At 39.6% G+C, this 21,877-nt stretch overlaps 1 protein-coding gene across 6 annotated transcripts in view; it reads right to left on the bottom strand.

The window, feature by feature from the left end:
• Positions 1–21,877, bottom strand: part of LOC142075123 (dymeclin) — a 222,816-nt gene that overhangs the window by 110,372 nt on the left and 90,567 nt on the right. For all 6 annotated transcript variants that reach the window (XM_075136150.1, XM_075136151.1, XM_075136155.1 and 3 more), the window contains 4 exons: positions 20,628–20,806; positions 14,457–14,582; positions 3,082–3,195; positions 1,661–1,755 (listed from right to left, as the gene is read on the bottom strand). In XM_075136150.1, the coding sequence (XP_074992251.1) occupies positions 1,661–1,755; positions 3,082–3,195; positions 14,457–14,582; positions 20,628–20,806 (514 nt within the window). The remainder of the gene's footprint in view (positions 1–1,660; positions 1,756–3,081; positions 3,196–14,456; positions 14,583–20,627; positions 20,807–21,877) is intronic.

Below are 21,877 nucleotides of genomic sequence, written 5' to 3'. Positions count from 1 at the left end.
GTAGGGAGGAGCCTCACAGCACATAAAGGCTCCTTTTACGTTTCTGAGTTGTAAGGTCGAGGCGAGACGTGTGTGCAAAGGTACTGAGGTTGCTGCTTCTCTACTGATGGCTGCCACCTCTTCTGATAAGCCAGCAGACCACATCCTTAGCCTTTTCATAACCCAATTAGATCAAAATAATCCAGCTGAGCTTACTTTGAACCACGAGTTTAAATGTTGAACAGTAGATGCCCATAAACTCAGAGCATTTTGACAAAAGCCAAGCCACACAGAAATACACATGCAGTTACGCTAGATGACTACAAGATTACTGAGTGGGGGTATCAGCCGGCTGTAACAGGACTAGCAAGATAACCTCTTCCTGGCCCAAATATAACCCGAGGAACACATCTTGCTTTGGTCTGCAGAAACAGCAGAATAAAATGGAACAAAATCAGAAACCAGGAACATAGGAAAAAGCTCTGAAGTGGAAAACAAAGTGCCACACTAAAAACCAGACCACGTTTTTGAGCATCGAGGTAGCGTATCTCACACCACGCTAGGATCTATGATTTCAGAGGCCAATGTTTGCAAATGCTTGGAAAACTCAGACTTCATGTCTATGATCTGAGAAATGAAGAGAGCAGGTATTTAAGACAATGTCTGTGATACATAACGGGAAAATAGGGCGAATGCCAAGCAGGGAAAAGGTAATGGCAGAATGCATTCATCCTGGTTACTTGTCCATACTTTTACAACCAACCATTTCCAAAAGAGAAGGGGCTCGGAGAGAATTAAATCCTAAAGTGCACTGGTTTAAGAACAAAATGTATCTCTTGCTAACCCAGTCCTTTACAAAGTGTACAGACACGCAATTATCATTTATTTATTTTTGGCACACTGTCTGTACCTGACAAGCACTATAACAGTTTATTCCAGATCGCATTAACGAGGACCTTCCCAGTTTCCCTTGGAGCATGGAGCGGGGCTGGCTGCCAAGGTAAGAAGGATACCTGACGCATGATTACCTGCCTTTACAAAGTGGTCTGCAGCACAGGTACAAAATACGAAGGACCAACTTCAGTATCTGCTTCTTTAAAGTTATGGCCCTGTTTTCGAACCAGAACAGATATTGACTATTTATTACTATGCAAGCTAATAAACTTTATCACTTGAAAAGCACGGGTGTAGGTTTTATTGCCCGTATTTGTAGGGCCCTATCACAAAATGATCATTGCGTTATATCTGATGTAACAAATAGACCTTTTTCCAAATATGAAGGAAGAAGTAAAGCAAGTTGAAAATCCAGTCTGCATAGTACTTGAGAATCACCACTCAGTGCATTTTTATAATAACGTGATACATGACTAAAAAAAACCGTAATTCACACCAATCCCTGAAAACCTTCCGGTTTGAAAGCAGCTACTGAGCTGTTCTATTAAGAGAATCAAAAGTCAGAAGTTTCTCAGACAGAGAAACTAATATTTTTTTGTGCATTCAGAACAGATTCAAGTATAAAGCAAATAAGATTTATTCTGGGATTATTTAGTTACTCAGCTATCATGTTAGCTATTTAGTTCATGAGTATCTATGAAGGCATATAAAATTCAAGTTCCTCTACTCCTGAGTTTCAGTAAAGATAAGTTTTAGGAGAAGTCTATTTCTGAAGTTTTATATTTACCTGATGATCCTCTGAGCAGCATACTGATGAAGGGAGCGGAACTGCGCTGACATATTTGCTAGGGCTGCCAGACAATTTGTATGAAGGTATTTGTCCTGTCAGAAAGAAGACGAAAGAAAAAAAACACATCAAATTTTCCTTTTGATATACACTGACACCTATTGCAGGAATCATTCAAAAGACTGAGTAATATATCTGGCTTTAAAGCAAATGGTCAAAAGCATATAGCAGAAATGCAAAGTATATATACTTGGTGATGTTTTAAATATGTTTTCTTAAAATAAAGGCTTATAAAAGAGTGATTGGTTCATACAGATTTCAGAGTGTGTATGTATACACACATATGTGTATGTGTGTGTCTGCATATCTTCAGCAATGTTGATTTACAATGACATCATAGATGTAACAAATACTGAAAGACATTCTCCTCCTCTCCCTTCCTCTCTCTCCTTTTTGTAGTCTTACCCTAAAATTTTCTGCTTCATAACTCATCTTGCTATTAACTCTTTCAAAGCACTCTATATATCCCACAACTATAACCGTACGATACTTCAGAGATCTGGTCCCCTTGTTAGCATTCTTGAAATCATTTGACCAGATAAGCATTTAAATGATGGCCCTGTCAAAGTCAAGGGTTTTCACAAAACCAAACTTGTTCACTTATCCAATCCAATAGTGGTTTATTTTCCCTATTCAAGTCTAAAATATGCATTTACATAACATAACAGATTCCAAATTCTACAAATATATGCCAAGAATGTCCTCGTTTCTTCCAATTCTTTTGATCATAAAAGTGAAATCCTTACGTTTTCCAACTTAAAATATATTTAATTTTTTTTTTTGCTATTTTTTCATGTAAAAATTTCTGTGCCTTTAATTGTTGAAAATATTCAAAAGTGTATTATACCATGCTTACATGTTTGAGATAAGGTATAGAATCAAATGTTTGGAAAATGCACAAAAACAATCTGACACAAGGCTATAAAGTTTTGCTTTGCTAGAGCTCAAAAAGGTTTTAGGGCCCAGTCACTGTCCTACTTCATAAAAACACTAACAATAAATAGAGCTGAAATTCCCACTTCTGAGTAACTGAATAGAGACAAACAACCTATAAGGAATCATTTCTTCTGATCAACTTAAGGAACTTTTCCTTCTCATCTGAAGATGAGCAGTTCAGTGCCTTTAGAGAAACCTACTCAAGGAATTGAACGATAATACAGAAATGGTGTTACAAGTTCAGAACCACTTAAAATCGTGCTTAGTTAATATCGCTGATCTTCCCATTCCTTCCCTCCTGTAAATTCAGATGCCAACTGGTTGCAACAGAATGAAGAAAATCCCACACCCTGTTTGAAATTGAATTCATGCTGTTGAAGTTAGAAATCCACACTACGTGCGTAAGTGCTACACGGAACTCTTACCCTTGTCCGTGTCATGTTGTACTGGATGGTTCTTATGACGACTAGTATCAGGAGACTCCCAAGTGAGATCTCTGTTAAGACACGCTCAGCATACCAAGTGATATTTTTCAATATCTGAAAAAAAAGAACCAAGTTCTTCAGCACCGAGGTCTGAATACGAACATAAACTGGCATTCCTTAAGATAGGTAAATCAGCTTCCAGCCTCAAATGTCACCAAAACCTATTGTATTCTAAAGCAAGAATTCAAAAAAAAGAAAAAAAAAGAAGAAAAAAAAAGAGAGAGAGAAAAAAGACAGACCTCTGCAGTTTTATCACCTAGAAGATCTCACCAACTCTATCATAAGTCATGTGGAAACACACTAAGTGTAGAAAGATGATTAAATTTGGCAATCCTGTAATTTCTATGCCCTGTGCCACCACACTCCTATATTCTTTTTGATCTCACCCTTTACACTTCTTAAAAAGTCTCCAGTTCCACCCCAGCCATCTGACTAATGTTGCCAATTCCTTCCCATTTTCCCTCATTACAAGCTGGGCAAGAGGCAGCACGTACAAGCTCTGACTGATCGGCAAGAGCGCACATGCTGAAGGACGCAGGGCAGATCAACAGGTTAACTGTTGACTTCACACCGAAGCCTTTCTCGTGCCGGTGGTGAGGTCTCTTCCCATTAATAGGTTAGAGGAACTCATCAGCTAGGTTAAGAGCTTCGTATCTTTCAGTGCTCTCCACTGTCAGGGTGGACGAAGTTTACCACCATTTCTGAGTTTACTGCAGAAGGAGAATCAATCCACTCTTTCCTCTTACAGCACTCAGCCCACCAACCTGGAGTGACATAGCAAACACATGCACAAAAACCCCCTGCCTAAAAGGACTGGTGAAAATGAGTCAACAGGAACTGCCCTACAAAGATGGAGAAGATCCTCTATAAATTCAGGTTATTCTGGGTCAAAACAAAAATTTGCTTAACAAGGACAATTCCACAAAAAGTTGTCACTCTGTGTAACGGAGTGACATATAACTTGATATATTAAGTATGTTTCATTGAAACTTCATGTTCAGATGTCTTAAAAAGAATCCAAAGCCCACCAACCTCATCGATCAACTTCATTAATTAAACTCTTCTCTTAAAAAGTTATATGAAAACACTTCTGACTATATCCCTTCTTCCCAGCTCTCCTTTGGATGAGTGAAAAGAATTGTCGCCCTTCACTTTACATCATTTCTGCTTTTAGAATTCCCTCTTCCTCCGAGTAACAAGATCGCTCAGCAAAACCTCTTCTTTCTTTAAGAGAGGGGATGAAGAAGTAGCAACTGAGTTGCTATGAGGAGATATGGAGAGTTGGCTACTGAATGACTTGCAGAAGACAAAGGAAAAGGCAATGCTGGGAACTAGTTCAAGCTGCTGCTGGTTTTATACTATTTACTCCTCTGTCTAAGATATACACATTCATATAAACTGTGAGGGAAAGAATCATAATTTTATTTGTGAAAAAGAAGGGATATCTAGAAAGCAAATTTAAAATCATATGTATATATTAATTTAGCAAAATTCTGAAATATTTAAAAAATAGCACTTTCTGAATCTAAAGTCTCATAAAACCACCTAAAAAAAAGGATAATCTACGCAATGATATCTACACAGGCTTCTGAAGGAATATAATACTAAACTCTGCAAAATCTGTGGCAAAATCCGGGCCCAAAGTTTAGGCATCTCTCATTACGAAGTGCTACACCACAGCATCATCTCTTGGTTTGGTAGTGCAGGACTCTTCCACTACAACTCCACATTGCCACAGAGAAATGATTCCACATCTGAAACAACGAACATTGGTTGTACTCACACATTCAGGTAACCTGGAGAAATGGACAATCAACACATAGGTATTTAGATCTTGTTATCTATTTGTTAAAGGTGCAAATGCCTTGTCTCATTAATGGTAATGGCAAAGGGTTACTTCCTTGCTCTGATAATCAGGTGTTTACCAACAATTGTATGTCATGTTTTTAAATCAGGTACTCACTTGGTTGCTAATCACTAAAAGAGCATAGAACTGGAACCCAAAAGGACACCCTGTATTTGTAGTTTCCATAATATTAAATTTGTCATTTGAAATTCTGTATTTTATATATTTAAGGGGATTAGTAATTATGGTCATGCACACTGTTCAGCTCATCAAAGGCAGTATGTTAAGCAATCTTTTGCTCTTTGCCTATATTTGAGAAGGAAACAGGGGACCAAGAGCTATTTTACTAACACAGCTTCTTCCATTCAGCCCAAAGCCTGGATCTGTGCAAACCTTTCTAAATTACAGAATCACAGAATTGTTTAGGTTGGAAAAGACCTCTAAGATCATCAAGTCCAACCGTTAACCTAGCACTGCCAAGTCCACCACTACACCATGTCCCTAAGGGCCTCATCTACACGTCTTTTAAATACCTCCAGGGATGGTGACTCCACCGCTTCCCTGGGCAGCCTGTTCCAAGGCCTGACCACTCTTTCAGTAAAGAAATTTCTCCTAATGTCCAATCTAAACCTCCCTTGGCGCAACTTGAGGCCATTTCCTCTCGTCCTATCGCTTGTTACTTGGCAGAAGAGACCGACCCCCACCTCACTACAACCTCCTTTCAGGTAGTTGTAGAGCGCGATGAGGTCTCCCCTCAGCCTCCTCTTCTCCAGGCTAAACACCCCCAGTTCCCTCAGCCGCTCCCCATCAGACTTGTGCTCCAGGCCCTTCACCAGCTTCGTTGCCCTCCTCTGGACACACTCCAGCACCTCCATGTCCTTCTTGGAGTGAGGGGCCCAAAACTGAACACAGGATTCGAGGTGCGGCCTCACCAGTGCCGAGTACAGGGGCACGATCACCTCCCTGCTCCTGCTGGCCACACCAGTTCTGATACAGGCCAGGGTGCTTTTCATACAGGGGAATATGAGTAGGCTATATAGTGTTGAATACTAACAGCACAGTTGTCATTGCAGATGACAACTTTTTAAATGGAACGTATTTCTTTGAAGAGAAAATTAAAAGTTGATTATAAAAGAAGACTTGAACTAGGAAGTTCTTATTATCTTCCTGATCTTTGCTTCTCTTCCATCAGTCCACTTTGGTACTGAATTTTCCCCATGGTCCCTGTAGTTGGGTTTGGAATATCAGCAATATAATCAGCCAACAGACCGCTGTTGACCAATCCTTCCGAACATCAGTTGCAGCAGGCAGTTTGATGTGTTTTACAGTATGCCTATTGCTGAATTTCTTTTCTAGTCAGCAGCCTTACTTTTTGCAGTAAGTTTAAGACAGAGCGCATGCCTCCCACAAAGCCCCATAAACTGAGCAAATGAGTTATACTACAATCTGTGAAGCGTCAAAGATCTGAAGCACGACGCTGTTTTGAGGACCCAACAGGCACTCAAAACACCGCAGTAATGCAAGTTATATTAGTGTTGCAAACGGAGAGGTTAGACTATAATTGGTTTGTCACCTACTCTGAAATATGTAGTCAAAAAGCCCTGTAACCTACATATAATTCTGCTTCGTTTTATCCATCAACTTGTGCCCTTAAATCCCAAACACGTATGTCACAGGCTCTCTTTGCTTTAAGGGTTTCTTATCAGTTGGGATCCAGTCCTCCTTCCCTTCCACACCATACTCCCACCTATGCCTTTAAAAGCATTTTTATCAGCTCCAAACACAAAGCAAAGTAAGACCTGTCCTATCAAATACACAGCACGACGACAACGAAGACCTTTGAGAAAGGCATCCAACAGTTTCTCAGGCAGTCATGACAGACCTATATGTGATTAATCAGAAACATTCAAAGCAGCAGAATTAAAAGGAAAAAAAAAACTTTTTAAAGGGAGTATTCTCATAGGACTCCTCCTTTGGGGTAGAAAAGCAGCCACCACCTTCACATACCTGATTTTCTTGGCTACCCCCAGCTTGATGCCCCCTCTAAGTGCCCGGCTGCCCAGGCCACCCACCCCGACAGCCAGCGAGAGGCACTTGCTTTTTGAGTACTCCACCGCAGAGCACCCCAAGCCGAGCTCTGCAACGGGTACTGTGGCTTTTCCCAGCATTTGTGATAGGAGTACTGCTGGCAAAAATCAGGGTATTATTTAACATAAGGCGCTGGGGGATATTATATTTCCCTTAGTATTGTGTAGGATCCTACCGTAAGTAATACTTAATAGTCAGGACATAATTACACGTACATTTGATCAAAACTCTTAGTCAATAGATTCTAAAGAAAAACCCAAGTGGAAAAAAAAGAATCCTATGGAGCTTCTTCTAGACTAAGGTAATACTTTACAAGTACTATCTTTAAAATGCCTTTTTTTGTTTTGGTTTGTTTTTTTTTAAACATTTTTTAACATTCCATGCTCTGCAAATTCCACGTGCACTGACATTTCTTTCATTTACCTCCCACCCTCATTCTCACCCTCTAACTCTGTGTCTCCTGAAGCTCTTTCACAGTACAAGAGACATTTGAAATGGCATCTTAATTAGGATTCAACTCTCTCCTCCCTCACTTTATTCCCAGCATACCTGAAAGCCCCTCTTTCATGAAGTATTTCAGAGAAGATTGCATTTGCCTATGTTGAAAGATCTTGGTGTTTTTTTGAGCAACCTCCTAAAAAGGAGGGACCTCCTAAAAGGATTCTTACGTTTTGAAAATCATGCATACAAAGGCCTATGCAACAAGAGGTACATCCCAAATATCATTACAGACTAGATACACTAAAATGAAAAAAAGATACAGCCACTGAAGACATTTGGTAGGCTCAGGAAATTCATGCTAGTAGGTAAGCTGATGCAGTTTGAGATACAGAATATCTGTACAGTATATGAAGAAACAAAAGTTCAGATCACTGAAATAAATTAAAAAAAAAGAAAAGTATCTCTGTTATCATATACTACCTAGTACCTGACTTTTTGTCAGCACCTTCCTATTTCCCACAAGGGAGCTGAAGTGAAGCCAATGGCTATAGCCTATAGACGGGAAAACCACTGTTTAATAGCAGTGCAGTGCTGGCTAAGGTGACAAACATCCCCAGCAACAGGCTCAAGTGTGACATTTCTGGTAAACACCTTTTGCTAAAAGGGTAGAAAAATCAGAATACGGGGAAGAGGGAAAGACTTGCGAGGTATTTAAGGGAAGAATGGTCAAGGCTGAGGAACAAATAGGAAACATGAAATCACTACAAGCAAGGTTTCCACATATAGCAGGCTATGAATGGATGTGGAAACAGGTATAATTTCTGGTTATAACAAGTCACTAATTCTATTTTAAGACAAAGTGATGATGGTATAAATGAAAGCAAGTCATCCAAGGAGTTTCAGTAAACAAGGACAACTAGTTAGGACGGACAACACAGATGATTAACAGGAATAGCCTGGAAGACAAAGAAAAATCCACATGTATTTTCACAAAACAGGCAACTGAAAAGTTAAAAAGCTGTGAGTTGTGTAATTAATAGATAACACACATGAACTTCACTGCAAGAAGATACCCTGCTAGAGGACAACTTGATCATCCCGAGGCTGCTAAGCATAAACCTATGATCAGATACAGCAAGTTAGTGGGTTACCTTCACAACTGCAAAATGCTAAAGTAAGTGTAGACAGTCACTTTGGTTGCAATTAGTTGTTTGTGATTTCTTAAAACCAGCTTATTTATGACCATGTGAATGTATCTGTTTTCAAGAGAAGATTTTATATAAATAAATAAATGAACCACTTTTACAACAAAAAATATTTCAAGCTGAGCACTTGAACCTCACAGAAGAAAAATATACTGTTATTTGAAGAACCGTATACGATCATTAAGTAATGGTTACATTCTGTAATATATAAATATAACAGGGATACGTTGTGGTTGCACATTTCATTTCCTGACTTCTGAATGCTTAGAGTACTGAAAATTTAACATACTTTTAAAAACAAAATATATCTATGAAAATGGGTAGTATAAAATACTATTTGTTTTGACATCACACACAACGGAAATCCAAAGCAATAGTACATAAAGGGACATATTTCCAGATGCTTATTGAAAAGAAAGAATTTTACTCAATTTGCTCTAAAGTGATACCCAAACGTTTTTTTTTTCCCCTCTGAGATAAAATACACTTAACCCGACAAAAGATCAACTTACTGACTAAATCTCTAATAAGCTATTTCTTATAGTCTCTCATTTATGAGCAAAATAGCAAAGCAACCTCCTCCCACAAATAAAACGAGGCCCATGTTTCTTCCCACCCCCGTTGGCGTTATTTTGTGGGGCACATCCCTGTCCTGTACTTTACCAACCAAAGTGGAAGTTCCTTGATTCACACTATGATGGAACTCAGGAGCCTTAGGTCCCACCATGTGCTCTCTCACAAAGGGTGTCCCCACGGGACAAGAGGAATGGGACTGGAACAAGTTAGATAATGTCAAGTAGCACCTTGAGCCCTCAACACGTCTTTCTCATCCACCTGTGGCTCCCTGTGCTATGCACTAGCCTTCACCCTTCCCATTTTCCCTCCCTGTAGCCCATACCCAGCTCCTTGTCCTCCCAGACCCCATTCCTTCTCAGATCTTTCTCTTCCCAGCTTCCAACTCCCCCCACCCACACCTCGCCCATTCCAGTCTCTCATTGCAAACAACTGACTTCACCTTCTCCAGCATTCTGTCACTCTGCCCCTACCCTGCCTCTTTTCTTATTCCTTTGTTTAGCAATCCCAAATCTTACCTGTTTCTTCTTTAATTCCTATCTCTGCCCCACTGCACCCATCCCATGTTCCTTGTGCAGCCAGCCACAGCCTCCTTCCACTTTCTCCTAATTGTTGTCACGTCAGGCTCCTGTTCCTATACGCTTTCTTCAGACGTGTAGACGTGGTGCTTAGGGACATGGTTTAGTGATGGACTTGGAAGTGTTAGGTTTAGGGTTGGACTCGATGATCTTAAAGGTCTTTTCCAACCCAAATGATTCTATGTGGCTTCAACCATCGCCAGGCAGCAACAGAAGGATCACTGGGTGCACAGTCCCATCCCACAGGAGCTGGAAGCAGCACTTACACAAGCTTCAGCTTGTCCCTACGTATCTCAACCGATACGTGCTCCCTGGGCAGGGGGGGATGCAAACAGCCCGGCTGGCTCTGGCAGCAGCAAAATGAGAATATTCAATCACCGTGGACATCAGGCCACCTCCGGCTACGTATCTGCTGTGCAGATGGAAACTGACTGCTCCGCTTCCCCCTGAGATTTATAGTTTGGTCAAATTTCGTCAGATTATAGGCAGCAAAGCCCTAGCACAAAGACTACTTTCCAAATTTCAAGTTCCTAATGCAAAACATGAGTTACCAGAGCTTGTTAAAGAACACATTGATGGTTGTAACCACGGACAAGACATGTTCACGACCTAGTCTCACCCCAGAAACGGCCAATGGTTCTCACTGAAACTTTAAAAACACCAACCCTGGAAAATGACATTCGCTGAGACAACTATGCCTTGGAATAGTACATTACTCTTAAAAAAAAAAAAAACACAAACCTCAAAATTCAAAGTTAAAAAGTTCCATAATAGGCCCTGTCACCTCTACTCTCCTCTCCCCCATACTGAAGAAAGCAACCATAGCAGGGAAGCAATGAAATGCCTATTTAAAAAACAACAGCAACCACCACCATCCCTCACCTGGTTTTGGGTTTCAGAAGCATGAAAGATGAAAGTACCTTAAGTTTCAGAATCATCTACCTGAAATCAGTGCCACAATTCAAACAATCTTATTGGTTTGCAGATAAAAAGGGAAAAAAAAAACCCAAAAAGCTCAGACCTGGGGTGGTCTTGCAAGAATAATTAAAAAAAAAAAAAATTAAGAGGTTTTGATTAATTGCTCTTTTTCACACCAGGACACCTACAACTCAGGGTGCAAGAACTGCAGATGCAAAGAACAGGAACTCAGTTCTATATATACCGAGCACTGAGATTCTCAGTTTCCTTTAACATTGCTTGTGGGATATTTCTTAACGCAATAAAAATAAACAGAGTTAAATTGTGATTGACAGTCTATCACTCTTTACTACAGCATAAAGTACTATAGTAGTACAATAGGTTACTGCTACATAAAGTATTATATGATGTTATTTTGACATCCGATGTAATTTTATTTACAGTTTCATAAATCAGAGAAGAAAAATCACCAATACGTGTCCCCTTTAGGGAATTCTTGCATTTATTCCTTTACTCTGTTGTTGTTATTATTATTAGTGAAAGAAATTGAGCTCTACGTGGTTACAGGGACCTAACTGCATTAAGCCAATTGCAGGAACAGGACCTATGGTTTTGATCATATTTTCCAGGCAGTTAAGACCACATTCATTTTAAACAAAAAATGCTTCAGCAGTCAAAAAGAGTTTCTGTGGTTTCCTGAGCTCTTTACCAGTCGATATAATCACAAGATTTATAAAACTGTGCTTACTAAAATTAATCTCAAAAATCAATAAATAAATGTGGGTTAAATACCACAAAGGAAAATAGCCCATAAATGGACTGTACAGTCATGCTTCTTATAAGAACAGTACACACGCTACACAGCAGCAGAGAGAAAAACAGGCTGACTTAAAATATATCAAATTCTTTTTTTCTTCATACTTTACCCAAGTGATGGGGAAAAAAAAGAATCCTGCTGTAATTGCTAAAATTTGATAAATACTGGCAGTGAATAAGAGTTTCATTCCAGTTGTGTAACTGACGCTAGATGTTCACATTTTACAGAAATACCTATACAGCTTTCCTGCCTCCATTCATTTTGCTGCCCTATAACACCCTCTCAGCCTCTAGAGGATGTGTTATTAATATTTAAGAAAGTATGAGACTAATTTATTTCTTTATACTGTAGTTTTTGAATAGTAACTTGGTCATTCATACCTGGAAACATCCATTTAAGTAATTCAAAAAGATGGGTGAGGGGAAGTGATTTATCAGTATGATTTTGAATCCTTTTTCCACAAAGTGGGGCACTAACTACACTTATTCCCCATCACGGGATCTGTGGGAACCCACTACCCAAATATCCATTCCCCAACATTTCACAATGCAATGCTCACATTTGTATTTTGATATCCACATCCCTCTGTAAAGTTCAGGAATGCCACAGATAAGAAGGTAACTTTATTTTTTGAAGTATAACAGAAAGTGGTTTCTCTATAGATAAGAAATCCTTTCTATAAGAAATACTTAAGAGTTGGTATCACATTCATCAACTCTCTTGTCTATACCAGTTTATTTAGGTGACTTTCGGAATGCACAGTTGAAGCTTTGAACAAGGGAAGACCTCCTCTTTCTCCTTCACTGCATCCAATCCATCCACGTGACACCAAGATTAAGAGCAGGGGCAAGAAAAAGCCTTCAAATTCAATAAGAAAAGCGCTGTGAGGGTGGAAAAGCATTCTGCTTAGCCTCCAAGTTCGCTCTCTCCTTCAGCATGAAAACAAGCCCCCAGTCCATCAAAGAATGGAAAAAAGGGTAAGAGAAAGAATAGTAAGGAAAAGAGGAGCACAGGAGGAAGAATTAGGGTTATTCCATATCTATCCTCTGCAGTGTCCTAGCACTCCATTGGCTTTTGACAGTAAAAGTTTCCATTTTCACAGGTTTTTCTGCAGTAGGGCTGGCAGGAGAAGTTCACATAGACAGGCCTGCAGGCTCAGGCACCTCACAGCCACCTCTCACTATTTAGCTAAGAAGCAAAACTAGCAAAACTCTGGCCACATAACGCTATTAATGAATGGATGCTTCTCACCAGACATTATGGAGTAGGAAAACACAACCACAGAGTAAAAGAGAGAAGCAGTTAGTGAAAATCTGAATTAAAATCAAAGATTAAATTGAGAAGAAGACGGAAGAAGCAAAGGCAGGACTGAGAAAATCAATGCAGGGTAAAAGGAACAAGGTGGGGTTTGGTTTTGGTTTGTTTTTATTAAAATGGAAGTAGTACACTAACGTCCACATTGCACAGAAAACGCTACAACTATATTGGCAGGGTTAGCCGCAAAGACAAGAATAAACTGGACAAGAAAACTTGATTTATGTTTTCACTCCACAGCTGGATCCTCATTACCAATTTTAGGGAAGTCTTCCACTTTTACTTATCCAGTAAGGAATTTATTGAAAGACCATGTGTAAAGCCTTAAAAATGAATGAAGAATGATGGGGGAAGAGACTGAGGCAGGAGTGAAACCTTGTCTGCTGTACTCTAACCCTCAACATGCTCAATTAAGGGAGAAGTTAAATGACTTTGTGATATGGAACCCAAAAATATACATCACACACGTACATGTATGGTGCGTACGTATAGATTCAAGGCACACAAGGGTGAAGCAGAAGAAAGCTTCAGGAAAATGTTGTTTCAGTCATCTGCATGGTTACTATAGGTGCTCCTCCTAAAAGCTGCTTCCTAAAAGGTACTCCCAGGAAAATGCATATAAACATCATCTCTTCTTGCTTTCTACATGCAGAGCTATAGGAAATAGTCTGAAATTTCAAAGAGTAAATATGGTAAGTCTCTACCGCTTGGCACCAAGAAAAAAATGCCAGTTCCCTCCAAAACAGGCTGGAAATTTCCCTGGGAGAAGAGTTCTGTTTAGATACCTTGACACTTGCTTCCAGACTTTCATATTTCATTAAATTCACACAACCCCAAAAGAGAGTTTCCATGTCCCAGTCAAAAAATTAAATAAAATCAGTGCAGACAACTTCTGCATTATCGTAGCTTTAGAAGCTAGGAAACTAGAACATAATTGTCCAAGGGATTCTCCAGCACAGATGGTCAAGGCCCATCAAAGCTAGTCAAAATTTGGATCATATTATACAGACAACATAAAATAGATATTAATCTAGCAGAAAGACAGAAAAAGAAATGCCAAGTAAGGAAATAACATTCAGTCTGGAAAATAAAACTCCAACTAAAAGCTCCTCTCAGCTGCATCAAACTGGTTAAGCAAAGTTTTTCAAGAGAAATAAAAAAGGTTTTCTGTTTTTCTCTCTCTTCCAGCCTCTCCACTTCCATGACAAACACTCAGCATCTTTGAGGCAGCCTGCCTGGCTATTACTACATTAATCTGTAACAGGAAACACCAAAAAAAGACAGAAAAAGAGGTATATGCAGCATCTCCTCTACAAGAGGGAGCCCGTTTGTTCACTTCACTCGGGCAGGTTTTGAAATGGCTCTTCTAACTTCAGGTTACTAGTCCTTACAGAAGAAATACACATATGCCATCAAATTTGGATGAACACATACAGCCTCTGCTGAGGAAACAGATATACAGATGTATCTTTATAAAAATAAATATTTAAACGATGTTTAGAGCTGAAGAATTATTTACCAAAACAACAACTCACCACTTCATGAATGGATCGGTTGAAGCCATCATCCTCTGTAAGGATCAGCAAAATGATAAGAGCCATGTAAACATGGTGTGAATTCCTTTCCTCAACGTGGTACAGAATTTCAAGAATTGGCAGAACCTTTAGGGAAGGAAAAAACGTGTGCATTAGTTTAGTCTTCAAATACCTCAGACAATAAACAGAGGAGGCTCTAAAGCTCCCGTGCATCACCCTGCCCCTTAACAATATCATAGCAATTCCTCCCTCTTGAAATAACCACCCCTAAATAGTGACGTACAGTGTTCAAACACCTTCCATCTGTTTCATTCTGTCTCCACAAGGGAGTCTAAATAAATTCTTTCTTGTGGTCAGACATGGAATTTCAATTTCTAATAAATGAGATTTCCAGCCATACCAGTTACCATAGGCTCTGAAAGCTTTAGTTGCCCTCTAGACTACGGGAAAATAAATTGTTAAACAAGATTTTCACCAGTTCAAGCAGGAAAACAATTGTTTCTAACCATTTGTGCTACCACAAGCCTGGTCTGAAAGGGCTTTCCTCATCAAATACAGCCAAGCATATCGGAGCTGAGGTGCACAGAGGCATTTTGAGACCTGAAACTCAAACCCCATTTTGGTGTGTGGAGGTAATCCCAGAAAAGAACCAGTTTGGGTTGAGTTAAGACTAGAAAAGGCCTGTTTTTCCAATTCTAGATAATATGCAGCCAAAGAGAACTGACATTATGATGAGAGTTCAGCCCAAGGTCTTGCAACATTTCCACCAGGATGAACAGCTTAAGCCAAAGTCTTGCAATAATAACGAAAATGAGATTTCATTGCAACAGCAAGCATACCTGAATGCTAGTCTAAAGTTAATCCAGATGCAAACGTTGTCTCTCTACCAACTGAAAATTAGCTTTCCACTGGCTCAGTACAACGTGGCTTCCCCGGGCTGCAGAAATAGGCCTAAATCGCAAAATACCCTGGAAAAAGGAACTGGAGAAAACTCTCAATTCCAAGATAGCGGATGAGATGCAGAATTCATTCCAAGAAGCTTCTAGACACCTAAAGACTTGCTGTTTTTCAAAACAGGCCGAGTGCAGCAGGATGAATCATGTGAAACCTATTCTGGTGAGCGGCCAGGACACCGAGTGCTTCACAAGCCTCTGAAGTTACCAGAATGTTCTCTCACAATCAACCAGTCCCAAAACAGTTGGAACATATTAAACCACACAACAGTTTCTATTAAAACCAATGAGATTGATTCATTAAAACCAATGATTGATTGCTACAGGCCACAAAACCTTTTGAAGATGCTTTGGCCGGGGTCAAGACAATACCACAACAAAAGCAGAGGGAAAAAATATTTACTCATTGCAAACATCCTTCCTTTACCATTTCAAAGGATCCCTCACAAACCTCTCTCCCCAGCTGAAACTGGAGTCGATTTCTTTGTGTTTTGTGAATATAAGTCTTGAGAGTAAGGACCAGGTTTTCCCTGGAATATCTACTTAGCATATAGCAAAAAAACATTAGTCCTTTTCCTTGGATGGGGGAAAAGGGAGACAAACATCACTGCATTAGTCCACTGTTCAAATTATTTCCATCTCCAATATTTATACTGCACGTAGCTTTGCATTGCATAAGCTCAAAGGGATTTCCAAGTCCAAGTACTGTGATAAGCTGCATATAGCAGGAAGCAATATAAAGCTACCGAAGAATTGCATTTACAGCTTGACTTTGCAGGGACAACAACAAAAGCCTTTCTGAAGTTAACCAGTGGAACAACTTCTTAGTTTTTAAGACAGCTCCCAAATAGCTGTGTCTGTTAATTTTTACAGCTACTCAAAATTGAATATACTGCCTTATAAAGTACATGCCTTGCACTCCTTCAACGTAACTGTGATCCCGTCTGGTTAGTGCTAAATAATACCATACAAAGTACCCTGGCGAAACGTATTCCTTCAGAACAGCCCAACGTATCTCCTCTGCCTATGCACATTAATATTAGGTCAAACTGTAGCTGAAAAAGTGCATTTGTATTCCTTAAGTGCTCCAAGTCCTAAAAGTGTGTTGCTACAAACAACATTAAAAAAGCATACCTTGATTCTGACATTGAGACATTATAGACATTTCCATATGAGCCGATACGTGAAAGTTCTCTTACTAAAATTTCATACTAGCTACTGAAATCCCTCTCACTCTGAAGAATGATCTGGCTCTCCAGATCACTGCAGTCAGTCCTCCTGCCCCAAACACACCTCGAAAACTTTCGAAACCCCCTCCCATCTCCGCTCCTCTGGCCACATTTTCCTTTCCACTCCTCTTTCAGACTTCTCTCCATCTACGTACCGGACCAAACTCAAGGAGGAGGTGAATGGCAACTTAACTCTCTCTACCTGCCACTTCCCTGCATCTTCAAAAGGTTTTGTGGCCTGTAGCAATCAATCATTGGTTTTAATGAATCAGATGAAATCTGATTCAATTCATACAGTTTCTATCACCCTTCCTCCTCTGAACACTTTTTCCTTTGTACACTGATTGCTGAGGTTCACACACCTTTAGGACAAGTATTACTGTCCTCAGAACAAAAACTATTTGACTAGCCACCACTTAAATAAAAAAGAGTTAAGATATAAGACTAAATTAAAATTTTAATTATGTTAAAATTTATCTAGAATTGTAACCAAAATGCACTTCTACACTTTTATGTTACGCACATACATTAAAACTTTTATATCTATCTTCTTATGCACTGGCATTGCCCAGCCACATACTGAGAGGACAATAATTGCTTCTTTTTGTATTGCTGGCCCTTTTATTCACAGTCATTAAACTATCATTACTGGACTACTAACACTCCTCCATCAGGAGCAGCTTTTAACTGGCAAGACACGGCCACCATTAAAAAGTTACTTTTAATCCCCAAAACAAGGGGCAGGTAAAGATAGACACTGAAAAGTGCAGGTGCTATATTCGGTCCAAGGTCAGGAACAGTTTCCCCAGCAGAGTTTTAAAATAGCTTGTCTTTAGTATACCACAAAATACAAGACCGCATAGCCACACGAGTAACCTGCTTAAGCCAAATTTATACCACAGGAAAAAATATTGCTGTACCATCAGTTAAAATAAATACATCATCACATACATTATTTCAGTCCAGACATGTTGAGAACAACAAAATGTACAGCGTACAGCAGTGCTGCGCAGCTCAGCAGCCAAAGCAAACACATTCAACAGAAATAGCTTATTTCTTACAAACAGATATCTCACTGGCAGTTTTACCTGCAATATGGATGTTAACTGCTCTTACAAACAGAAGGTGGCTCAACATTCTCCCATCCACAGACCACAACACTACGCTGATGAAAAAATTTGCTAATTGACCCCTATTTCACCAGTCTCACCACTTTCTGGAGATTCCTTGCAAGTACTTTCAATAAAATAGCCAAATTCCAGATGTGAACATCCCTAACAGCATCAGATATTTAACCCAATTATTTTATAAAATTATACAAAGTGACATGCTGTAAGATATGGAAGACACACAAACATCCTATTCATTCCACCAAGCAGAATGTTATTGTAAGAGCAAAAAAGATGCATTGCCTTACTAATGATAAAGCATTATAAAGCACAACAGAAAATGAAGATATTTATAGATAACTGACAGAGGTAGATTCATACACAAATGAGGAAGCAAGCTGAGACATTATCTATTACAACAGTTACCAAAAACACACTGAATCTATTTACAAATTAAACTGAAGTTACAAAAGAGCAAAGACATTTCAAAAACCCCTAGGAAATGTCACAGAACATCTGCTAGTGATGCTCCCTGGGCACTAAAACCGGGAAATATTAAAATAGGGGAAAACACAGCAAATGTGATGCACTGAATGCAGTGAAACAGGAACAACCTGCAAAACCCCTAAAACTTTTAAGATGAGCACTCAGCTGACTGCTGACCTGATCCCTCATATAGCACAGACTCTTACACTTCACCCAACTGCCTCTGTATGAAGAGGCCACTAACTTATGCCATGTTCCTCCAAAAAGTCATCCACCCTTATTCAAAGATATCCATAGATATCCACTGTTTTGTCTCTGAATTAATTACCTTAAGTGTTTTGCTCCCATATCTCTAAGTTGTGGGATTTAGTTCTCCAGGCTTTAGTTCTTATTACACCTCTCTGCAAGCGAAGAGTCCTTTCTGTTCAAGGCTTTCCCCTTGTGAAGGCATGTACACATCCTGATGCTTCTCAAGCTCTTTTCTGACCAACTGAGTAGTTAGCTTTCTAAGCTTCTCACAGTTTTGTTGTTAATTTTAAAGCAAAAAAAAAAAATGTTTCTCTACACTCTCTCCATTTTTCAATAGCCTGTAAATATTTTATGAAGTATGGTAGTACACGACCAGAATAGTATGCAGCATGTTAGCACCACTCTTGCAGTTGCCATATAGGGAAGGAAATAACCAGCTCTGTTACTCCTGCCCCTTCGTCTCATTTACAAGCCCAAGACTGAATTAGCCTTTTTCACCACAGGGTTGTAATTAGGAGATCGTGATTTCTTTGTCCAGTAACCCTCCCACCCCCAATCCTTTCTGTGTCTGGCTCAGCCTGCATTACTAAGCAATTAAAATTGCTCCTCTCAGTTGGCTGCTGCTCATCCTTACCTGCCAGCCTGCTAAAAAACAAGAGGATTGGACAAAGATGTCAGTAATGTGTCAGTAGTGATCACAAAAAGCAACAGCATGCACGAAGAGTAAAATGAGAGCAGACCATTTCAAATTTTGGTATTAAAAAAAACAAATCGAACATGCTTTTCAGAACATCAATAAAATCAAATGAATCAAACAGACTTTGCAGTGATGCTCTTCTCAATTTTCTCAGCTTTTCCCACAAAGTGTTTAATGTTGCTGATTATTTCTGTGATTCTGGGATTTTCTGATTTTTTTCTTTTTTTGAGGGTGAGGAAAGATAGGTGATAATATATGGAAGTATCCCACATTGCAGAGCATCTGAGTATCTGCATCCAGAGTTGTTCTGACACATGCACCTCATGCTTTTTCTGGAAGTTTTACAATATATCAAACATCATAATTATAAAACAATGCACACACCTAACCTTTATTTCTCTAAAGATAAACTGATACAGTTAGCAGCTGTGAAACATGTCATATCACATACCAACAGCCCAGAAAATCAAATATGACCATTTGTTCACAGAATTCATGCAAAATGACTCAGCCCTCACCTAGATAATCTGCAGCGGACTGCACAGGAGTTCAGTCTTGAATCAATTCAATATCAACCATCTCACCCGAGTTTGCCAACAGTGGCGTCTATCAACTCTGATTTTAGCAATACATCTGCTAGAACTTGGACCGAGACCAAACTCATTCCATATCTGCCATCAAACAGGCAAGGGATCTAATTATCTGGCAAGATTTCAAATGTTAAAATGGAAAGGGTTTTCTATTCCGTTACCAATTCCCCTAGACAGCCATTACCTTATTAAAGGAATACTTTTTAATACGTAAGATTTGTTAAAGTGGTTTGTGACATTACTAAATGTAGTGGGGCGCATAAGCTAATTTATAACCTACAAAAACTGCACCAGGTGTCTGTTATATTGGTTATTAATCACAATCCTATTTAAAGCAGCTAAAAAGTCACTACAGTTGCATTTCTATAAAATCTGTCAGCTGCTCCTTGAGGAGCTTCAGCTTCAGGTCAACCCCGTAAGACATTTGGCATATTGGTCAAGTTACAGCTCATTTTGTTAACTATTATCCCTATACGCACACAGTAAGCTCGTGTAACTTTCTGGCCTGAATATCTAAAAAAGAAAAATAAAATAATGAATAGAATGATATCTGCTACCAGTTTCTCCACACCACGCCCAGAAGTCAGCAAGTTTGACCTGTATCAGACAGTGGCATTGAGAAAGAGGGAATCAAAGACAGCCTGGTAGCTTTAGCAGTACTATCTTTTACTGCAGTGACATTTTTAGCATCATACTCCTGAGATGACAAAATAAAAGTGGTTAAACGAGCCAGAACTGGTGAATAAGTGAGCCAGAACCTACTGCCCCCACCGCACAACAGGGGACACTGGCAGCTGGTGACACCCAAGCTTCCAGGACCCCTCGTGATGAGTACAAGGCAAGCAGAGCAATACTTACAAGATTTTCTATGTCCGTTCGTGCCAACACATATGTCCGTACATTGCTGTTTTGATGCAGAAGCATGTATAAAAGAAGAGTCGCTTGATCAGATTTCTGCTGCTCACACAAAGCTGTGTATAAACTGTTAAAATTAATCTGGAAAGCGTGTGGATTTGATGATGAAAAAGCAGTGTTATCTGAAACAAAGAAATTAAAAAAAAACAATCTTTAAGAAATACATTTACCATCCAGCTATTTGTTAACTTTATAAATGATCTCTCCGTGAAATACTTTATACGGACACCACAGTAAGGAGGAAACAAAAATCATCCATGACTCTCATCACCCATGGTCATAAACCTTAATAGGGTCTCATGAAGCTTCAGTTGTGCCAAAAAGCTGAGGTTGTTCTCCCACATGAACTCCAGTAGGACCCCTGCATCTGCACAAGCCACTCATCTTTTTTCATAAAGCTATTCTGTTTGTCCAAATGGCTTCCGCTGGTAGAAGGGAAGGCAATCCCAGGAGCTGCTGCAAGGAGGGCAGCTAGGGTGTCTTCTCTGGAACCGATGTACTGATGATTCACGTGTTTCCAAACCCTGCACCCCAAACTCCCAGGTTTACTTCACTGGCATCAAGGTGGAGCATCTCCTATCTATCTCTTGGCATGACGGGGCAGATGCCCGTAGGTCAAGACTATCAGTATAGGTGTCGTCAGGACTTTAAAGATGTGTGTGTGGTGGGGAGTTTAGTGGGTTAATTCAAGTGATTTAAAACACCACATCATATGGTCTAACATCCCTCAAAGTAACAGCAGTTTGTTCGTGTTCACAATATAATCTGTGCCAGAGCTGGAAGTGAGAACAAAACAGATTTTTGTTCACAGAACCTTTTCACAAGAAGCTTTACCAGCTTCAGCAAAAACATCCATCAGCACAGATCTCTAACATCTAGGAATTTCCAGTGGAAATGGAAAAAGCAAGTGTGACAGTCAAGGCACTCATACTCATGTCAGAAAGCCAGATTCGTGTCCTTACTCAGCCTCCAGATCTCCCCAAGTCAGAGATTTTGCCTTTGGTGTCTTTACAAAAAACCTTTGAGAGTGCAAGGTTTTGTTTCAGTGCGGAGCAGGTACATTTCTCAACTCCCAAAAATCTTCACAGAAATTTGTATAAAGTATTCTCCTGTCCAGCTCTGTTCAAAAACATCCATTCAAAGCATGCATCTTCTGTGACGACACATGAAGTAGGACGAGTCTGCCTTTTTGA

This window comes from Calonectris borealis, chromosome W (genome assembly GCF_964195595.1).
Source record: "Calonectris borealis chromosome W, bCalBor7.hap1.2, whole genome shotgun sequence".
NCBI lineage: Eukaryota > Metazoa > Chordata > Aves > Procellariiformes > Procellariidae > Calonectris > Calonectris borealis.
Note: the sequence above shows the minus strand (reverse complement) of the source record. Positions and strands in the feature narration are given on the sequence as shown.